The sequence below is a fragment of the Juglans regia genome, chromosome 1 (genome assembly GCF_001411555.2).
Source record: "Juglans regia cultivar Chandler chromosome 1, Walnut 2.0, whole genome shotgun sequence".
Taxonomy (NCBI): Eukaryota; Viridiplantae; Streptophyta; class Magnoliopsida; order Fagales; family Juglandaceae; genus Juglans; species Juglans regia.
Window position 1 is genome coordinate 22,407,311 of NC_049901.1, and position 22,804 is coordinate 22,430,114.

Here is a 22,804-nt window from a genome sequence, read left to right on the forward strand (position 1 = left end):
GTAAGCGATTTTACGTACTAATACGTACACCTATTCAATATGATTGGTCAGAAAGTAAATTTTATTAAAAATAATATTAATTTGAATTTTAAATATGAAGACAACATTAATACACAGATGGGTACGTAAATTTATTTGTATATAGCAAAATTTTGCATCTAATTAATAATTATGCTTGAGTAGCATTTGAAGATCTTCAATTTGGTGTCCTTGAAAATTACTTCTTGCAAAAGCAAGAATCGGTATGCTTTTGCTTGTGGAAAGTGTGGAGTGAGTTGGATTATAAAATAGGAATAGATTCAAAAACAAAACATCTAGACAAAAGAGTAACGCTGTATATATAAACATTTTTCACAATTTTTTACATAATTATGTTTTAGAATGAGAATAATTTTATAAGACGATAATATTTTTAAAAGTTATTTTAGAAAAATGTTCTTCGTTATGTAAAAAATTATGTATTTATCATTTTTCTCTTGAGGAGAGTGCGGTAGTCCCATTGTAGGGGCAAAATAGGTTGATTTGAAAGAGCATGAGAAAGGGGAGAACTTCAAAAGATGCATGGGGGTAGATGTGACAGGTGAATACCTCATTTATAATATAAATTAACTTTAAATATTTATACATCAAAAAATAAAATTAAAACTATTAAAAATTAATAAATAAGATAAAGACAATAGATAATTATATTTGTTTTTCAATTCAACCATTTAATATATATATATATATATATATATATATACACACACATTGATAGATGGATAATAGGATAAGCCATATGTTTCTAGTTAAGTATTATTATTATATTCTTATTATTCAAATTGTAGTTTTTGTGATAAGTTCTAGTTGCATAATATATTGTTATAGTATACGTTACTAATTATATTTAAATTTTATTATAATCATATACATAAGCATATAATTCTAGTCCATAACTTATACATATATTATAGTATAGATATATATTAACATAAAACTAAGCTGTAAGTGATAGTTATAAATATTAATCTATTTAAGCTTCATTTAGATGTTGAAATGAGATATGATGAGATGAAGAATTTATGAATAGTAGTGAAATAGTTTGTGAATATTAATGAAATGATTTGAATTACGATGTTTTATAAAATTTTGGGAAAAGAGAAAAAAAAAGTTGAATAAAAATATTATAAATTTAAAATATTGTTAGAATATAATTTTTTAATATAACTTTTCTTTTAAAATTTGAAAAGGTAAATATTTTGTCTTTTGTTCTAATTTTCGAGATACCCTCTCTCACAATTCTCTGGTTTTTCCCTCACAAGTACTCATAACCCAAAACTATAGAGAGAATCCGAGAGAGAGAGAGAGAGCAAGTGACCTAAGTACGGTGAGAGCTCTAACCCTTAGCCGCAAGCTTTTAATATTTTGTAAGTCAAGTTCTCCCTTGTATTTTCGGTAGTTAATTGACAATTATGTTAGTTAGTAGGAGAGCGCTTAAATTTCTGGAAATAAAATGGTTCTTGAACTTTGTTGGTCAATAATCTCAACTAGCATCTCTTGTAAGTAGTTGGAGTTTGAATTACTTACAAGAGATGCTAGCCAAGATTATATATATATATATATACACATACTGGTATATGGATAATAGGTAGGAAAAAGCTATTTTTCCTCTCTCTCTCTCTCCATAGTTTTGGGTTATGATTATATGTAAAGGAAAAACCAGAGAATTGTGAGAGAGGGTATCTCGGCAACTAGAGCAGAAGTAGAGAGAAGTGAAACATAGAGATTATGACCGACTGTTTTGGCACGAAACACCCGCTACCTTCACAAATACACAACTTCCTTGTGACACATTTAGAGCTTGTGATCAAAAGTGCGGTGCGTGCTGTCAATGAAATGAGAAGGAGCTGCAGCAGATGAACCTTACGTGACATGAAAAGAAAAATATGAAGAGAGAATGTAAAAACAATGTCTCGGTTGCAAGGTAAAAATGCAGAAAATCAAAACTGAAATGGTGTAGGAGGCGTCCAAACTCATCTCTCTAATACCAATTATGTTGCCACAAGTGAGGTGCAAATTCATCTTGCTTTTGAGCTCTCCAAGTCTCCAAAGATGGTGCTGCCAAGTGACCATGGTGTGTGTCATGTGAAGGTGACCATGTTCACTCAATTGGAAATGGAATTGGATGCAGTTGCGAGTGAATGCACAATCGTCTAGTTCGCTTAACAATTTAGCATTCTGAAAGAACCCAACGGACAACTTCACTTGCACTAGAGTTGGGGAAGTCTTTGAGAAATGCAACTTCAGGCAACGCTAATCACTTTTACCAAAGAATTACTTACAATTTTTCTCACAATCGAAGTGGTAAGCTGTGCGGAGCTTTGAACAGCTAACTGATCAAGTGAAAGAGATTGACTTGCCTGAAACTGATGTTTAGAAAGCCATATTGGAGGCTAAGTTGGAGAGTTTGGTTGACCTTAAGCAACTTGACATTCTAATCGTTATAGTACTGATTACTTTCATATTAACAGGAACAATAAAGCCTGGAAATGGAGACTCCCGGTTCATCTTTCCCATCTATTGCAAGTGTTTAGTTTCGTACATGCTGCAGCAGCAAATCATGCTAACTGGTTGAAACTTAGCTTGAAACAAAAGACATGCAAGTTCACGTCATGCTAGGATGGACACAGATATTTCCCTGTACCTGCACACCCTCTTTTAACCATATTGCACATGCAATTTTCCTATGCTAAGGTAGTAGAGCATGTGCCTTTTGCAAACTAAATCTTGTAATTTAAGACTTTTTAGTCAACCTCGGCATGTACACCAGGCTGATCCCCACATGGCACATGCTTGGGGCCTGGGGGGCGTTTTGATCCCACCTCCATCAGATTCCAAAAATCACCTAATCTGCCAGGGGTGTCTGCAGATTTCTGACAATAGTGGCAGCTATCTTCTCTGCATCTTGAATCTGGACACTGGCTTTGAAGGTTGGGAACCGGTAGACTGCAATGGTCAAACAATTTTGTTCAACATCAATGGACAGGCTACTAAACACCACACTTCATAAAACATAGAGTGATGCTAAAGCCACCGCTGGTGGCTCCCGCTGGAAGCCACCGCTGGCTCTATCATGTATTTTTCTATGTGTTTTTTTTATAATTATTTTTATATAGATGTTTTTAACAATTTTAAATATTTAAAAAAAATAAAATAAATTTATAATATTATTAAAAAACACTTCCTTAATCATGAAGTAAAAAAAATTATTAAAAAATACTTCCTTAATCACGAAGTAAAATAAAAAAATAATTTTTTTTTACTTCATAATTAAGGAAGTATTTTTTAATAATATTATAATTTTTTTATTTATTTTTTAATATTTAAAATTATTAAAAATATCTATATAAAATTAATTATAAAAAAAACACATAAAAAAACACATGATAGAGCCAGCGGTGACTCCCAGCGGGAGCCACTAACGGTGGCTCTATCATTTTCCTAAAACATATTAAGAATCAGTGAGTCTACCTGTGATGAAGTCGCAGCCTGTTGACTTGAACTTGTGTGTATATTGTGTGCGCGCTCTATAATGGAGCCTGTAAAAGCCTGTAAAAATTATATGCTTATAAATAATTGGCAGAGGCTGAAATAGGTACTAGCTAATGTTCATTTCACCCAATTGACAAGAGACATACCTTGCGACTATCAAATCCCGGCTTTGAATCCTGGAGAGGAGCCTGTAAAACAAAGGCTGCTTACAGGCCATGCACTATTGAATCTATTTAAAGTTTGTACATGAGTTTGTATGCATGCACGTGCACACCATATTAAAATATTAGCACTTGTCACTAATGGGGAGAGCTATGGATTCTTTCTTTTAAGATGCACTAATTGAATGATATGGGAAATAACTGTAATCAGCCACCATTTTTCATAGCTTTCACAGATGCCACAACAGAATTTAATTTTATGGCGTTTAAAATGGGGAAAAAGCAATTTTCCTAGGTTACGGAATTTACCAAGAAAAATCCCAAGTCATGCTTCTAAAACTCAGAAACCCTAACCAGTTTAGAATACCCTTAAGAACAGCAAGATGGGAGAATTAAAAAAAAAAACAAATATTGAAAAGCATTGCAAGTGAATCCTTCTAAAACTATTTATACTTCAGAGCAACTACAGATGCTAAAATGGACGTTTAGTGTAAACGATATGGGATTCTTAGATGTCTTACGAAATGATCTGTGCTTTTTGGTTTATTCATACAAAGTAACATCATTCCAAAAAGATTCTCTTTGAATCAGATTTTTAAGTTGTTAATAATCAAGCTCAAAATAACCCCTAGGGGTTGGCTCAAGTGGTAAAGAGGCCTTGGGCTTGGGGTTATGCTCTCCCCAAGTCTAGGTTCAAATTCCCTTGGATGCAAATAATCTCTAGAGGCTATCGGACTGGGGGATAATCCCCTTGAATTACCCGAGGTGCACTTGTGGGAAACTCCTTGCCGAGAGCCTGTGCAATCCCAGGATTAGTCGGGCCGCTATTCCTGGACACCTGGTGCCAATCAAAAAAATAATAATCAAGCTCAAAATGATTGCCTTGCCATTGGAGAGTTCAATTCTTCTCTAACAACATTCTGTATAGGTAGAGTAACCATAAAATGATGTTATTCATTGGCACCAAAAGCATCAAAAGTTTAAAAGACACAACCTTCTTGAGTATGCTCGAAAAATAATCAAGATTACGAAACTCATGCCTTCCAAAAATGAGCTCTAGAAGAAATGACAAGGATAATCATCTACCAACGCACCAATGAAAAAAGAAATATCTACATGTTTGCAAAAAAGCATTGGTGGCTTCTGCCTAAGCACAACATCAGATACCCAGAGTAATATAATTATAATGCTACTTGCATGCCGTTTGGAAAGGTAATAGATATGCCAACACCAGAGAGCAGCAAGAGTTCTGTGCAGTTTGGAATCAGGACATAGATATACCTCACTTCTCGATGAAGATGCTGCTTGAACATTCTCCTTCACTTCAGGAAGCACCAAAGCCTTCTCAAGTGAAGTGGACTTCATTATACTTTGTACCAAACCTTTACCATGCGACATTTCTTCTGAACAAGCATGATATAGAAATCAATTTTAGCAGAAATGACAAGTCGATAAAAAAATTAGCCCAAGTGGCAAGCTCATCAATCCTACTCGACACTGAAAGTGTCATTATGACAGTCAAAGATTAATATAGACTTGATGGATTCACAATTAGTTAGGAGCTCCTCCCATCAAAATTCTATACCATCAGAGGAAAAAGGGGAGAGGGAATTACCATCAGTCTGTGGCATATAACACTGGGCAGAAGAAGTGAGGTGTGACTGGTAGTGTATCAAAGATCTAGAAACTAAACTGCCATTCAAGAAAGAAAAGATAAAGACCAACAAGAAAGAAATGTTATAAACTAACCTTTGGGTCTAGATTGCACTGTCAAACCTGTGCACTGCAGATTATTGAAAAGAAATATGCTATCAGTACCTGAAACTGTTAAACAAACAATAGCACCAGGAACGAGTATCAGATGGCTATCTTACATTTAGCTGACCAGTCAAATCTTTCTGAGTATCACGCTTGCTTAAAGTCTCTTCAGTGGCTGACTTTTTATCTTTTGTCCGTTCCAACAGTTTTCTAGACTGATACTCCAACTTGATCAGTGACAAAATCCAATGTGATTGAAATCATCTTTCAACATCTCTAGCCAAAATCTTAAAAACTAATCAAAATATTACCTCTGAGAATCTGTTAATTTTACCAAGAGATGTCTGATCTGATGACCGATCAAAATCAGCTTTAATTTTCTCATCTTCATCCCTCTCATTGCCGCGTTCAGTTTCCGGTTTTTTTTCAATTTCATCCAACCTGGCAATCATATGAGCATATTCTTCATCATTAACTGAAAGTTTTGCATTGTCTTCATCCCTCCCGTTGACAAATTCAGCTTCTAGTTCTTCTTTCTCAAGTTCATCCAACCTGGACATCATACGAGCATATTCTTCATCGCTAACTGCAACATTTTCAATGTCTTCATGCCTCTCATTGCCATATTCAGCTTCAAGTTCTGCTTTCTCAAGTTCATCCAACCTGGACATCATACGAGAATATTCTTCATCTTCAACTGCAACTTTCACCTTATCTGCTTCAGAAAAACTAGGAGGATGTTCTTTTGGTGGACCTGAAAAAGTAGATTTGACTTCATAAGTGCACATAGGCTTGACAATAGTGCTCATTCATATAAAACTACGAGCAGGCCTGGACATGAAAATTATTGACTAGTTCAATTATACACTTGCTTATGTAAACAACATTAATGCAATGATAAATCAAACCTCTAGAGCATATACAATATTCCATACATTTATAACATTTGGCAATTAAGATCTTGGGAGGGCCTGGGAATTTTTTTTATAAGATAGATACTTTTGCAATGACCAGGCATAATGAAATTACACTGAGGGTATACAGCAAATACACTAATTAGATATATGTGTGTGTGTGTGTATATATATATATATATAGAGAGAGAGAGAGAGAGAGAGAAGAGCAAGAAAGTCCTCGAAAGTAGAGCTCGAAAGGCACAGGTTGACTGTCGTCCACCAGCAAACTGTAATGAGAAATAATGCCTTGAGAACTTCAGTCTCGAGGAGGTGCGGTTTTGGGAGTAGTTTGGTTGGATAACTCAATGTATCTCTGCTCTTCAGTCTTGGTGAATGGCTCTCCACTGGAGTTTTTGACAGCTCAGATGGATTGTGACAGGGTGATCCACTGCCTCCCTTGCTGTTTGTCATGATTATGATGACCCTTTTTTTTTATGATTATGATGACCCTTAATACAATGATTTAGCATTAGTGGCAGAAGGCCATCATTCCAGCTCCCAATAGGTACACAAAATGAGGAGGGATTACTCATCTCATATTTTATTTGCAGATGACACACTGATTTTTTGTAAAGCAAATCTTGAGCACTTGCCTTTCTTGTTTCTTTATTTTGAAGTAGTCTAAGATGTGAAGATTAACTTGGCTGAATCCGAGTTACTACCAGTTGGTAATGTGGATGACAATTACAGCCAGGTTGGAATATTGGGTGTCTTTGTTTGGATGACAAAGATCGGCCAGCTGAGCTTATTTTAAGGCAAAGATGATAAGAGAAGGTATTTTGATGTAACGATGTATGATGTATGATCTAACAATCAGCCTCTTAAAAGGGCTTTCCCAAATCTATTCAACGTTAGTAGGGAGAAGAATGCATTGGTGACCAACAACATATAAATTTCAAATGGCTCTCCTCAATGGGAGAAATGGCTCAGAATTGGGACGTTGATTTCTATATCTCCTTCTATGATAGATTATATTCTCTTTGGTTAAGTTTGGGTGGGTAAGATAAGGTCCCTTGGAGCATATCAAAGAGAGTGGTGTTTCAAGTCAAGTCCTTTCATAATGCACTAGCCCCTCACAACAATGGTACTTTTTCATGGAAAACCATTTCGACCAAAGTTCCCTCGAGGGCTACCTTCTTTGTTAGAACATTTCCAGTTGGGAAGATCCTCTAGAATATTTTAGAAAGAGATATCATTGTATGTGGAATCAGGATGGCGAGTTGGGGGATCATCTCATATTTCATTATAACATTGCTTGTGCATTATGGCAAGCTGTCCTCAATTTGTTTGGGCTTAGATGGATGATGTCTAGAAGGGCGATTTATCTTCTAGCATTTTAGGAAGGGCAATTTGAGAGTAATCATAGTGAGAACTTGTGGAAAATGATCCTGGGCTGCTTCATAACAATCATTTATTTTTGTCTTGTTTGCTAAGGATATGCTAAATCGGAGTTTTGATGGGTATAGGAAGTGACTACTGTTGCAAATCCAACATTTCTTTTACCCAGTGAAATACCAAAGCCATGTAATACTCCTACATCACACATATCAGGTAAATCACCGGCTTCTCACCAATGGGACATGGTCCCTAGAAATTGTTTACACCCAAGATTGAAACCTTAGACCTTGGGGGAGCATACCCTCAGAACCTAGGCCTTGAGACAACCCTTAGGGGTTGATAGCAAACAAACATAAAGAACAAAAGAAAAAAAAACACGAAGTTTATTATTACCAAATTGTAATCAAGCCCTCCAATACTTTTTAAAATTAAACAGTTTGAGTAACGAGCCACTAATAAATAACAAAAGGCAAGAACCTGCCTGATTGAGATTCCCTTTCAGTAAAATTTTCCTCCACGTAATCTTCCCTTATCTCTACAAGGCCTTCCTGTTGTAGGAATGAATGACGATACCAACAGGTCAATTTCTTAAGTACTTAGGGCCATCAAATACATTATATGATAAGTAGCACATAAGGAAATGATAGCAAATATTTTTTCTGTAAAGGGGGACAAGGGGAATCAAGCATAACAGAAATTAATACAAAATAGATTATATAAAAAAAAGAGGTCTCTGACCTTAGAGAGAAGGCATTATTAGTGTGTAAATATTCAATGACCAGTGTCATAAAAAAAAAATCAACAAAGCTATGTTTTTTCAGAAAATAAAATACAAGTCTATATGATGTCAGAGACAAGGCATTATTAATATGTAAATATTCAATGGCCAATGTCATAAAAAAATCAACAAAGCTATGTTTTTTCAGAAAACAGTAAGACAAAGATAATGCAGTTCATTAAAAAAAGCAGGTGCCCACAATTATATACTTGCACAATTGACTAGCAAAAGGGTTGCCACATCAGAGACTTATCCGCTCTAAGTCACATAGCATAATCACAGACAACATGCACAAACATGTAGGCTACAAATGTATCAATTACATAAAGAAAGATTAACTATTCTCAAAATCGTGGGCCGTTTTCAACGTCTTGCTAGAGTCCCTGTATAATTTTTCTGCTACTTTGGTTCCAGTGGGAAATGTTCCTGGTGTGGAGAACATGGATCACATTTTGGGGGGCAAAGCTTCTTCTTTACCAATGAAATATCTCAGTCTCCCATTGAGTGCATCATTCAAGTCAAAGTATTTGGGATGGGCTGATAAATAAATAAATAAAAAAAAGAACGAAGATTGGCTATTTGAAAGAGGATGTATTTATCTAAAGGTGGAAGGGTTACTTTGATAAAATGTACTCTTTCCAATTTGCCCGCCTATTTCTCGTCTTCGTTCCCACTTCCCACAAAAGTTGCCCATCACATAGAGAAGCTACAGCGGGATTTTCTATGGAGGCACATGGATGATGAGTTTAAATTCTACCTTGCAAAATGGTCCAAGGGGTGCACCCCAATCTCTGGGGTGGGCTGGGAGTTTAGAATCTGTGGTTTTGAACAGGGCTCTATTGGGAAAGTGGTTGTGAAGATACCAAATAGAAAGGGACATTGTGGAGAGCCCGTATTGATTCAAAATTTGGTGGGACTTGGGGCGGCTGATGTTCGAATGAGGTGAGTGGACCACATGGGGTGGGGCTATAGAAGCATACAAGGATGGGGGTTTTCTACAGTTACACTAGCCATGAGGTGGGTGATGGGTCCAGAATTAAATTTTAGCATAATCTTTGGTGTGGAAACAAGGCCACCAAGGAATCATATCCAGAAATCTATGGAATTGCAAGGTTGCAGGAAGTATCAATCACAGATCTCCTAGACCTATCCAGTGTTCTACACCAATGGAATGTCCCTTTTTTCATACCGCACAAGACTGGGAAGTTGATGCTTTCACTGAGTTTTACAATCTTGTGTACTCTATGGGGGATGTATGGATGGAAAAAGTAGGGAAGTTCTTGATGAATGGTGAAGAAATGGAGAATTGATGAAAGTGTAATAAATTTTTATGTCAATGAGGGTCCCACTATAAAACGTGTAAATAATGAATTAATATAATTTTTTAAATATTTATTATTTAAATTAATCTGTTTTTATATTAAAATAATATTATTTACCGTAATTTGCCTCTTTTGTCGACTCTTGTGAATGGTACTAATCCCCGCCTTAACCTTTGTTGGTTCAAAATGTATTCCCTTCTCTCCAGTGTTTTATGTACGCGCTTTATATAATAATATTTTTTTATCAGTAAACAAATATATATTGATCAAAAGTGTAGGCAAGAGCCCAAGTATACATGACATATACAAGAGCAACATCTAAGCATGCTAGTTTAAAGATACAAGGAATTCATGGAAGATCATGCCATGAAAATCAATTACAATCAAACAATGTAGTAAGTATTGAAAAATAAGTTTCTAAGCTCATCCATTGATCGTTCTTGATCTACAAAACTTCTTGCATTCCTCTCCCTCCAAATGCACCACCATAGACATGTTGGGACCATCTTCCATATTGATGCAATTTGAGAGTTGCCCCGAATGCCTCTCCAAGAAGCTAGAAGATCTCTAACTGTAACGACCCAATCCAATATTATTGGGGATGAAATATGGATAAATTATTGGGCCCAAGTTAAGTTCAATGAGTTATTTTGGGTAAGCTACGAACTATAATTTTTTGAGGTTGTCTATAAATTTTAATTGGGCTCATAGGCCCAAAAGTTTATTTAAGGCCTGTTAAGGTTTACTTGACGATTTTGGACATTATTATTTGGTCAATATTTTTGGGAAGCCAATTTGATATTTAACGAATAGTTTTGAATAGGCCACGAGCCCAAAATTTTATTATGGTGGACTATGGAATTTTATTGGGCTTAATAATTAGTTTGAAGCCATTTAATTTTTTATGGACCAATTGGAATCTATTTAATTGATAATTGGCCCAAGAAATTTTTATAAGCTCGAAAGTATTTATCGGACGAGTTGGACTCAGTTTGCACTCAAGTTCAGGCCAGTTATAATTTATTAAATACGCGGCCCATGAAAACATGGACAAGCCAAAGAGATTATTTGGATCGCTGCCCAACCCATTTGTTAAGTTCATACACTGCCTAAGAATTTGGCCGAATTTGTAACGCCTCAATGGAAGATCCAAACCACATAGCCTATACTCCAAAAGAACTAGTCAATGATATAATTGGAGATATCAGGAGAACAGATCCGTTGGAACATCGCCTTTAGTAGAGCAGCACAAGACTGGGAAATGAGCAGCTTTAAATATTTTTACAGCCTTTTGTACTCCATAAAACCTAGCATTCAGCAAGAAGAATTAATGTGGTGGATACCCAATGGTAAAGGGGTATTCTAGGTTCGCTCTTTTTATAAGGCTCTCATACAAGAACCCAAAACTCAGTTTCCATGGAGAAGGCTTTAGAGACATAATGCGCCTCTCAAAGCAGCTTTTTTTTAGTAGACAACCTCGTTGAGGAGGATTCTCACAACCAACATTGCAGATTGGTATTGCATGTGTAGAGAAGGGGGAGTCTGTAAACCATCTTCTACTACATTGTGAGACAGCTTGGGTATTATGGAATGAGGTGTTCAGGAGATTAGACTTGTCTTGGGTTATGCCGGAGACAGTGGTGGAAATCCTGGCCAGCTGGACAAATCTAAGAGGCATGCAATAGATTAAAGTTGTCTGGAAGATGATCCCTATATGCATTATGTGGTGTTTATGGTAGAAGTGTAATGACAAGACATTTGAAGACAAGGAGAGATCGCAGAAGGAGCTGAAAGATTTATTCTTTAGAACACTTTGTACTTGGGCCATTGTTGTTGACATCAATGGCATGGACCTTCATGATTTTCTTTGATCAATAAAATTTGTTTACTTATCAAAAAAAAAGTTTTGACTTGTAAGTTGTAGTAAATCATCAGTGAATGATTTAGTTTTTTGTTATGTTTTTTTAACTTGTATTAAGGATGCGTTTAGCTCCCAAACTCAACTGAGTTCAGTCTAACTTTAAGCTGAGCCTAACATCCAAACACCCAACTTTCAAATTATTAAAATCATCCCAACTCCAAACCTTCTTACACGTGGGACTCAACCTTTTTCAACTTTTCAATTTCAAGTTTTCAACTTTTTCATCTAATCATTACCTAATCATTACAACTTTCCCAAACAAAACACAAAAACGATACTCCTTTTTCAAATTTCAAAACAAAAATAATATTAAAAAATTATATTCAAATAATTTTTTAACTTTATAACATTTTTATTCAAATTTTTTTCTTCTCATTTCCCAAAACCCAATAGAACATCTTAACTCAAACCATTTCACTAATATTAACAAATATACTGAGATATTCTAAATATCCAAATGGGCGCTTAGTTTTAGTTTTTAATTCTTGGAAAATTTTAAATTTAAAAGCCCACAAAAAATTCTTTTTTAAAAATGGGCTAAATATGAAGCAAAAAAAAAAAATCCAAATCCGACTCTGCTCCGAAAAGTCGGATTGGAGCCTACACAAGTTAAAGTCAAAGTCAAAGTCAGATTTAGGGGAATCCGACTCTAACTAGGTCGATGCTCACCCCTACAATTGACGAGTTTAGTGTTCTGTATTTTAACATTTTATTCCATTGGTCGATTGTAATAGATTTTAATTGAATCTCAATGACTTCCTTGTATCACTAGACACTAATGCTTAGCGATCACTCTTGTATATGTCCCATGTACTTTGGTCAGGCTTATATTTATTTATCATCAATAAAAATTCTTGTTTACTGATAAAGAAAAAAATTATGCTACTAATTAATCCAAAACATCTTGAATTACTATTATTATACATTATCCTATATCATGTGAATATATCTAGAAGACAGCACAAGTGCAGCTCAAAACCACTTTCTGGTCAATTTATAACTTACTTTATCCCTTCTCTACACTGAAAGTAAAGCCATCTTTCTATGAATATATGTCCACTAAAAGGACCTGAAGAAACTAGTACCTTAGGTGTGAGAACGCACATAATCAAGAGCTCTATTGAAGTAAAATTGAGTAGCATCCCAAATCTTTATAATCCAATTCAAAGTGCAAATAACAAACTTCCACTTGTTTTATGTATTACGGGTTGATGTCGTGTGTCTCTCAAATAATAGCCCATCATGTGCCCCAAACATCGTCTATATGCTTTCAATAGCTTCTAAGATTTTTAACTTACATCATCATCCAAAGCATGCCAAACAGAAAACAATGCATCACAATCTCTCATTTCACTTTAAGGTTCTAAATCACAACCAATTCGCACCATATATAAATTCCAATCCATCTGTTGGTTTTAGCGTTTCCATGAGCTTGACACATATTGTCGACTCATTTCCTAGCGCTTAAGCTTATGAGACTGATGGTTTTACAGAATCATTAATTAAATTGAGTTTAATTTCTTGGATAAAAGAGGTACTAATATTTCTAAATGAGTTTGATTTTTTTTTTCTTTTATTTGATATATAAAAGAGCATGCTGCTATGTGAGAGAGACACACCGCTGCTTCAGAAGCCGTGATGCCAAAAAAGGAAGCCTCGGCCTTAAGGTCCTGCATCGTGGCCTTCAGAGACTCAAATTGGGACTCCAAAGCTTTCCCTCTTCTTTTCAGAATCTCCACGGTCTGTTTGGATGTTCTTTCCACATGGTAACCTTCTCCTAAAAGAACCTAAATTACACAAATCATATTGAGTAACACAAAATCTGTTTTCTTCTACAATCAAGTAAACGGAATATAAAAATACTAGAACTTTTATTTTTACCAGAAACTCATTTGTGTGTATCAAACGGCCTGGGAAAAACGCCGCTTTCCCGAAAGGAACCTATGAAGGAAGTTCAAAATTTGAGAGGAAGGTAAGTTTTAAAGAGAGGTAAAAGTTTGTGTGTGTGTGTGTGTGTGTGAGAGAGAGAGAGAGGGAGGGTGCTTTGCCATGATATTGTGGTGGAGGCCTTCGGGGAGCTTTTGGACGAGGTTGATGAGGTTGGTGTTGTCGGAGATGAAGCCTCGGAACTGATCTAGCTCGGCCTCCTTTTCTGAGAGCGTTTCATGCACGCGCCTCACAGCCTTCTGGGCCTCCTCCACCGGAAACAGCGACGCGAGTGGGGTCACCCTTCCCTTTTTCGCTGCCTCTTCCATCTTCGCTGAGCCGCGCACAGTGAGTTTTTTTCCTGAGCAAAGAGAACTCTTTTGAACCTTGAAGGCAAAGAGAACCCTTCCCTTTTGATGAGGTTAGAGTCCAAATTTTGTTTATTTATGGTCAAGACTTTTATAAATATTATATATTTTAATAATATTTTATAAATTTATTTTTAATATTTTATAAATACATTTTATATATTAATTATTTTTAATTTTATTTTATACGAAACATTGAAGCTCATGAATAAATAATTTAAGAATATACGATAGCAAATCTGAGACAAGCCTAATGTCAAAACCCAAAATCCTCAATTTATTGAAATCCCATGCTCCAAATAAACAGCCAGAATTTTCCCAACCATCGATTACAACAGCCACACAAATCAACAATTTCAACCCAAAGTTCATATATTCCCAAAATCAAGACAAACATAACTATCTAGAAAACATGAATTTGTTTTCTAAAAAAAAACACATGAATTTGTAGAAAACCAAGTGTCAGATATACCTTTGTGGTTTTGACCAACAAGAGCAACCGCCAATTGCGATGGGAAGCGGCTGAGTTGCGATGAAACAGGAGATGTTGTGGTGTGACAGTGGCCAGCAGCGGGCTGGGTCCTCTATGAGTGGTGGTGCACTAGCTCTTGGGAGCCAAAGGCGATGTTACGATCTCACATCAACTAAGTATAAGATTGATTGATGATTTATAGGCACCCTTTCCTTGTAAGTTAGTTTTTAAGGGTGAATTCTACCTAGTGAGTTTATAACAAATGGTATCATAGCCACCCCACATCTAAAGTTATGTTGTGACGATTGCAATCGTGCGGTACGGGAGTGATACCGGCATGAAAGTGTTCGCCCGGAACTAGGAAAAAGACCTAGCGCATAGCCAGTCCGTGTGAGCCGTGGACGTTGGTTGAGGGCCGTGGACGTTGGTTGAGGAGCGTGGTGGTTGTTACAATCTCACATCAACTAAATATGGGATTGGTTGATGGTTTATAAGTCTCTAGACACATTTCTCTTATAAGTTAGTTTGTAAATGTGAGTTCTACCTAGTGGGTTTATAACAGGCAACGAGTTGGACTATGACAAATAACGCAAGAGAGAGAGAGAGAGAAGAGGGAAATGGAAGGAATTGCGAAACACAAGGAAGATGGAAGAGAAATGCGAGGGAAACAGAGGGGCGGTTGCACGGCAATAATAAACATTTGGTCCTACAGTAAAGGTAGGCTTGGATAAAAAGTTGAGATGACATGAAATGATGATGAGTCTATACCCATCACTGGGGGCTCTCACTAGGAGCTCCTACTAGGCATTTTAAGTTTTTTTTCATATCATTTTTTAATACTTTTAAATATTTTTTAAAAAAGAAATAAATTCACAATATTATTAAACAACATTTTCTTAATTACTAAGTAAGAATTAAAAAAATAATAAAAAAAGGGAGCGGTAGCTTTGAGCTAGATCCCCCAACGGGATCCCTAGCTTTTTCCATAAGATGAAATGTTTTGTTAAAAGTTGAATAAAATATTATTAGAATATAATTTTTTAGTATTATTTATATTTTAGAATTTGAAAAAGTTTATTTGTTTATTATATTTTTGTATAAAAAGTTGAGAAAGTTGTAATGATAAAATAAGATGAGATGAGATATTTTGTGTATCCAAATCTCTCCAAAACCCATCATTATAGCTCAAAGGTCTACAAATATATCTTTAGATAAAAAAAAAAAGTTGAAGTTTAACTTTCACTGGTATTTGACTAGGCCAATGCCAGTACTCTTAAAAGAGAGGCCACGCTTACAATTCCTCACTATTATTTATTATTTTATTATTATATTTTATCTACTTTTTATTACTATTCACTATTATTTAATATTTTATTAATATTTTTTCACTAATATTCACAGAATATTTGATAATACTTCACTATCCAAACACAACCTTAAAGTGGACAACTGAAACGAATAATTTTAGGCCCTTTTAGATAGTGAGATAAGATGTGATTGTTTTAGATAAAATTGAAAATTGAATAAAATATTGTTAGAATATTATTTTTTAATACTATTATTGTTTTGGGATTTGAAAATTTTGAATTGTTTATTATATTTTGTATAAGAATTTAAGAAAGTTGTAATGATGAGATAAAATGAAATGAAATCGTTTCTATATCCAGACTGGACCTAATGTTCTTTTCTCATTTTTTATTTTTTTAAGAAAAATGATATTTGCAATTGAATGTGCAAGTATCGTGCAATCGCTTTGAAAAAAATGAATAAATATAGGATCCACATGAAAAAAATAATAATTTTTTAATAATAAATCTTACTTTTTTTCAAAGCGATTGTGCAGCGCTTGCGCACTTTACGACTGCATGTAGCATTACTCTTTTTAAATCAAGAACTTCTTTTTCATTCTTATTAGGAGATGCTTGAGGAATGAGATGGGATGAGAATTTTGTAAATAGTAGTAAAATGGTTTGTGAATAGTAGTGAAATAATTTGAAATTATGTTTTATGCAGTTTTGGTAAATGAGAAAGAAAAAATTGAATAAAAAATACTATAAAGTTAAAATATTGTTAAAATATAATTTTTAATACTAATTTTATTTGAGAATTTGAAAAAGTTAAATTATTTTTTATTTTTTATTTTTTAATTGAAAGTTTGGAAAATGTATAATAATTAATTTGAAAATGTTGTAATGATTAGTTTGAAAGTGTTTGTATTTGAGTGATGATTGGGAAGAAAATGAGATTAGACCAAAATAATTTCCAAACATACCTTAATTTATGTTGAGATTAAAATCTAACTATTTATTTTGGTTTAGGACACTGCTACACCCACCGAGAAGGTGTAGCACGATAAAAGTCACCAACAATGCCATTTGGATTTTTTTTCTTTTTTTTATGCATTTTTTTAATCCCTTAAACATTTAAAAAAAATTCACATCATTAAAAAATATTAACTTAATCATCAAGTTTAAAAAAAAAACAAAAAAAACAATCGGGACCCAACGCATTTTCCTTTGGTTTAGCGCTGGCAGGCGAGTCACCTAGACTCGTCTCACTCTCCATCTTGCCTGGTTGGGTAATATGTTGGTCAACCAGTTAGGTGAATAGATTATAATTAACATTTCAAATAATCGAGCGAGTGATGGATCACTTGGTAAAAGACCCGCTCACGCCATATTACAACTATATTTGAAAAAACCCCAATCTTAGGCCCACTTCTTATTTCTTTCTTTTCTTCTAATTTTCTCCCCACCTCTTCTTTCTTCTTTCATCTTTCTTCTCTCTTATTTCTCATCTTTTAATTTCTTCCATTCTCATCTTCATCTACTCTCGTGCACAAAAACCAACATCCATGACCAGTTGTGTCTCATCCTCTCAAAGGTGCATGCGAAGGGGGATTATTGGCCCAAAAATTGACACATGCCCAAGTAGGAGTTGAAGGCAGGTAGCGAATGTGGGCAAGTAGCACCCCTAATAAACCTTGGACATGAAACATCGGTTGGAATCAACCTCGGAGCTCGTCCATTGGTCTGATCAATTTGGAATTTAAGTCCATTGCACATTCACAAAATTACCAATCCAATATTTAATTTGTTAAGATAAGCTTTGAGAACTAAATCGTAACCTTAAATTTATCAATTAGTATCACAATTCAATCCTAGGGTCTGTTCACACCAATTTCCAATGTGGTGAATGATGCCTTGTTATGATCCTATTGTAATGAGGCGTCATTTGTTGGAGAGTACCTTGGCCTGAAATGCAGTGTTTCAACTTATGGCATGATGGAGTAGTGGAGCTAAAGGCGCCTAATATGAAGTCGTTTTATTGGTTGTGATGCTCTTTTCCTTTTGAGTTGTCAGTGAGGTTTAGTTTAATTTCATAGAGGTCAGTTTATCAATCCTAGAAGTCGTTAGTCTGTTGTAGAGAGTGAATACAATCGAAAGGAAGGCAATGGAGGGGGATCATTTGGTATCTGGAATTTTATTACTGAAATAGTTGTATTTTCATTGGGAGGAATTGGGGACCTCAAATACCCCAAGGCATAGCCATTATCTTCATCTTCCTTGTTCTTGATTCTTCTTTTAGTGTTTATATTATTGTTCTTTTAGTCTCTCCATGCTTACAGAGCTATTGATGTTGATTTTTGGAATTTTTCTTTGTTTTTGTTGGCTGCACTGTGTACATGCATGTGGATTGTCAATCTCCAAGGCTTCTCCATCTTATTTGGCAAAGTTGCAGTGGGATGAGGACAAGGTGTTAATGCTCCAACCTTGAGGACAAGGTTTTTTTTTTTAGGGAAAGGCAATATAGTTTGCGACTTCAAGGACCATGAAGCATAAAGATGGAAAACCAGCTTCCCAATGGGACAAAAGTTTGAGGCATGTCCCCATGTCAATCATGTTTTTAGTGCTATACAGATGTTCCTTTCATCTTGGTGGGATATTTTGTTCTGAGAAGAGCAGGTTTGACACTAAGAATGTTGCAAGTGGTGATGAAAGTGTATTAAAGGACGTGGGTGGAAGTGGATTTCCCAAAAGATTATCATGGATATATACCAAGGTGGTCCTAGGAATGGTAAAATCAATGGATTTGGACATGGATGACCAAGAACTCATTATTCATGATGTGAAACATGTGGACGGATTTGTTTGTAAACCTGCTGGAATTCAAGGTATTTTGGATCATTCTCTCTCAATAAGTCATTCTATTTTTGCAACAAAATTGGGACTTGTAAATAAAATAAAAAATAAAAATTCTGGTTCCTGTCTTAGAGAGCATTCAAACCCTGGAAGAGTACATACGAGAGGCTTTTATTAGTCTGTTTCACAAGTGCAGTAGTGGGCTAGTGTTTTTATGATATCTAGTGAGTTAGGAGAATGATCCATGCTCTGAGCCATGAGGACAAGGTTCTTTAAGGGGAGGGAGTTGTTATGATCCTGTCGTAATGCGGCGTCGTTTGTTGGGGAGTACCTTGGCCTGGAATGCAACGTTTTAACTTATGGCATGATAGAGCAGTGGAGCAATGGAACTAAAGGCGCCTAATACGAAGTCGTTTTATTGGTTGTGATGCTCTTTTCAGTTTTAGTTGTCTGTGAGGTTTAGCTTAATTTCATAGAGGCCAGTTTATCAATCCTAGAAGTTGTTAGTCTGTTGCAAAGAGTGAATACAGTTGAAAGGAAGGCAGTAGAGGGGGATCATCTGGTATCTGGAATTTTATTACTGAAACAGTTGTATTTTCATTGGGAGGAATTGGGGACCTCAAATACCCCAAGGCATAGCCATTATCTTCATCTTCCTTTTTCTTGATTCTTCTTTTAGTGTTTATATTACTGTTCTTTTCGTTGGGTTCATTACATACTTATCCTCTATATATATTCCTACAAAAATAAGACAAAAACTCAACTGATCTTGGTTGACCGCTATATGATGAGGGTAATATCTTATGGTTAAGTTAGAATATAAATACTTCTTTTATCTTCTCTCTATATTAAAATTTTTATTTTTCAATAAAAGTCCCTTACCTTGGTTGCTAACTAACCTATTTATACTATGTAGAATGAATCCATGTCCTTGGTTGTTGAGAAGATGTTGTTCCCTAGTATGCTGGGATCCCCATATCTCACTTTCTTTTTAGATTCCTTCCTCCGAATCTTTAACCATTTTGATCAGTAAACTATTTTTAAATTAGACAGGTTTTGGTGGGCTCATTTTTCTATCTTGGTTCCCCATCATTTGGCCCAACAACTAACCCCAATTCTCTAATTGGGTCTACCTGCACCGATAAGACAATTGTGGAGCCCTGTATCCGGGTTGTTTTTTTATGATCTAGCCTATGATTGTCGGTTCTCCTCCTATGATGAATTTTTTAAGGGCTTGTTTGGTTATGCAGTTTAGATGAAATGAGATGTTCCTTTAAAAGTTGAATAAACATTGTTAAAATATAATTTTTATTTTGAGATTTGAAAAGGTTGAATTGTTTTTTATATTTTGTATGAAATTTTGAGAAGGTTGTAATGATGAGATGAGTTTATTTTGTGTATCCAAACCGAGCCTAATTTTAAAATTCAAAAATCCATCTCTTTAAGTTCCTCCATCATTAACAACTGTTGCACTTTAACTATATTTACTTTTCATCTTCCTCTTTTGCTTTTCGAGTTCGTTATTTGAGTTGCAATGGATAAATGTAGCATTACTTCTTCCCATGGCCCTAGCAAGGTTCTTTTCGATAAAAAAAAAAAAGAAAAAAAGTGAATCTTGCAATGTGGCCGAACAATTCTACTAGGGGTAGTCGAATTCACGCACCCCATGCACACCCCCTGCTGACCTGGCAGGGTAATTTAGTAAATTTGAAGAAAAAAAATAAAAAAGAAGCTGAATTAAGGAGATCCTCTCCAAACAGTACAATTTCATTGTTTCAGATGGATTTATGTGTTAGAAATGGTGGACAAACGAAGAAAAATCTGGAGGTTGAGACTTAAGAGCCAGCAATGATGATGAAAATGAGTTGACTCAGAAGAAAGTCAGACTCACCAAAGAGAAATCTGCTTTTCTTGAGGAGAGTTTCAAATAGCAAAGTATTCTCAACCCAGTAAGTCCGAGCATCAAAAGTCAATTCTTTTTATCATGCATTTGTTTGATCAAAACCCAGATTTGAGCAAGATTTTGCCCATAATTATGTGTTTTAACTCAAATAGACAAAACGACCATCTTTTTCTACTTCAAGGAAATTTCTTTTTTTTTCTTCTATATAATATAAAATATTTTCCGCATAATTAAAGAACTTAGCTTGCTCCTCCCCCCCCCCCCTCCCAAATCAAGAAGAATGAGAGTAATTGTTTTGATGGTGTTTCGGAGTTTTTGAAAACATTGAGAGGCTTGAAGATTAGGGATTGCGAGGAGGCAGGGGAAATGAGCTCTACTTCTAATTGCTGGAAATTACTAGATATGGGTTTTTAACATCTTTCTATGTTTACTTTTCAGCCATAAAATTCAGAGATAGGCAACGAATGAACCTGGACTAGACGTCTCCGAGAATTGTGGGTCTCATCGATGAGAGAGAGAGAGAGAGAACGATTTTTAACTTGCAGAAGCAATGGGGAATGGGGAATGGGACGAAGGAAGAGCTTATGGGGGAATGGGGAAGAAGAAGGGTTGGGGAGGAACGAGAAGGGTTGGGGAAGAAGGAATCCGCTAAAAGCAATCTGCAGCATTTCAATTTTTCGTCTCCCACCTAAAGTGCAATCCGCACCGTTTCATTAAATCCATTCCATGTCATCCGGTGTGCACAAGGGGTGCACAAATTTGACTACCTATAGAGTTTTATGTGGCCAATTGGAGGTCCAATGTAACAGATTCTGACTTGGAGAGGATCTGTGAAAGATTTGTTATCCCTTCTTCAGTGATTCTTACAGTTCCTGATGTAGGTGAGACTAGGGTAGTTTCCAAGGACAATGATGAAGTCAGCTTGTAGGAAAAGACTTTCAAGGCGGGGTTACATCTTCCCTTGGAAAGAGCTATTAGAGCACTAACAATGGATTATGTAAAATTCATTTATCTGTAAAATTTGAAGAATTTAGCTTAAAATGCACGTTCAACCGATTCTCTACTTCATCTCAGTTTTTCAGTTTGCTACAGTGTTACCGCTACATGTTGCATGACACTGTTGATGAATGTAAACATTTTTTAATTAATTTCTCTGTCTTCTGGTACTCTTTCATCTACATCCAAAGTTCATCTTATTTAACAGAAGCCTCTCCGTGTGTTTGGCACCATCTTCCCTTCCTCAGTTCTAATCGATTCCATCAACCTTGGTTTGCATTCAGTTTACTTCAAATTTGCAAGTCCAGTTCAAGAATCTCGTCATCCAGCTAAGATAACTTCTCCTCGTTGCTTTTCCTTGTCTGAGTGGGTTCTGGCCGTTTGGGTAATCTTTCATCTACATCCAAAGTCCATCTTGGTGGATTGGAGGAAGGTAAAATGGATTGGGTTGGACTGGGTACGAATTTGAAGCTGATTTTGGTGGATTGGAGGAAGGTAAAGTGGTGGTGTTGGGTTCATAAGGTTTATATTGGATTGGGTACGAGTGTAAAAGGTCTATTGGTTTCTTTTTTCTTCTTGCAGCTAATAAGGTTTCTGCCTGGTGCAAATATATGTGTATGCTTATGCTTTTGTTTTTGGAGATATTGATTTTTGGTTTTTGCAGAGAGAGATAGAGTCAGGAGGAAGAGAAGAACTCGTCATGTTTGGGAGTGAGCGAGACATTGAGAACTAAATTTGGATTAATTTAAAATAAAATATAGATTGTATATGGGGAGATATTGTAAATATTAAAAGATATAATAATATATATAAAATAATTTGGATTTCAGCTACATTGTTTGGCTAAAGATAGAAGATTACTATTGTTTCATTAAACATTAAAATACTAGTCAAAACTAGTCCGGTTCGGTTTTGAACCAGTTATGTTCTTGACCCTTTCCGCCATTTTAAAAACTAGTCAAAACTGGTCCGGTTTTGATTTTAAGTTTTTCGACACCGGACCAATTTGTATATATATATAATTAAATTTTAATATTATATAAAATATTTTATATATTATATATAATTTATATATAATATATAAAATTAGTTGTGAAATAATTATATATTATAATTTATAACATAAAATTTTAATCTTAAACATGAACATTTGTTTGATCATATGTTATTAATATTATATATATATTAATTAACAAGACATCAAAAGCCTCCAAGAATATATTAATTAATAA

The 22,804-nt window shown here is 35.2% G+C and overlaps 1 protein-coding gene across 3 annotated transcripts; it reads right to left on the reverse strand.

The window, feature by feature from the left end:
• Window positions 1-2,450: 2,450 nt before the first annotated feature.
• Window positions 2,451-14,104, reverse strand: LOC108999445 (RNA polymerase II subunit 5-mediating protein homolog). Of its 3 annotated transcripts, none has more exons than XM_018976362.2 (12): window positions 13,814-14,104; window positions 13,647-13,706; window positions 13,385-13,552; window positions 8,226-8,292; window positions 5,762-6,204; window positions 5,567-5,665; window positions 5,442-5,475; window positions 4,974-5,095; window positions 4,453-4,530; window positions 3,678-3,719; window positions 3,511-3,588; window positions 2,451-2,985 (listed from the first exon to the last, which is right to left on the reverse strand). In XM_018976362.2, the coding sequence occupies exons 1-12, from the start codon at window positions 14,018-14,020 to the stop codon at window positions 2,929-2,931; spliced, it is 1,455 nt and encodes a 484-aa protein (XP_018831907.1). In that variant the 5' UTR covers window positions 14,021-14,104; the 3' UTR covers window positions 2,451-2,928. The 3 variants fall into 3 exon arrangements, with proteins under 3 accessions (XP_018831907.1, XP_018831902.1, XP_018831883.1); XM_018976357.2 differs by having other exon boundaries at window positions 4,974-5,092; window positions 5,567-5,677; XM_018976338.2 differs by having other exon boundaries at window positions 5,567-5,677.
• Window positions 14,105-22,804: the final 8,700 nt, after the last annotated feature.

What these genes read in the sequence shown, in the direction of transcription:
- LOC108999445 (XM_018976338.2), bottom strand. Translation starts at nt 14,020, where the DNA reads ATGGAAGAGGCAGCGAAAAAGGGAAGGGTGACCCCACTCGCGTCGCTG. An exon ending in TCACGGCTTCTGAAGCAGCG is followed by an intron (nt 8,293 to 13,384) that starts GTGTGTCTCTCT and finishes TTCCTACAACAG; the next exon opens with GAAGGCCTTGTAGAGATAAG. An exon ending in TGAAAGGGAATCTCAATCAG is followed by an intron (nt 6,205 to 8,225) that starts GCAGGTTCTTGC and finishes CTACTTTTTCAG; the next exon opens with GTCCACCAAAAGAACATCCT.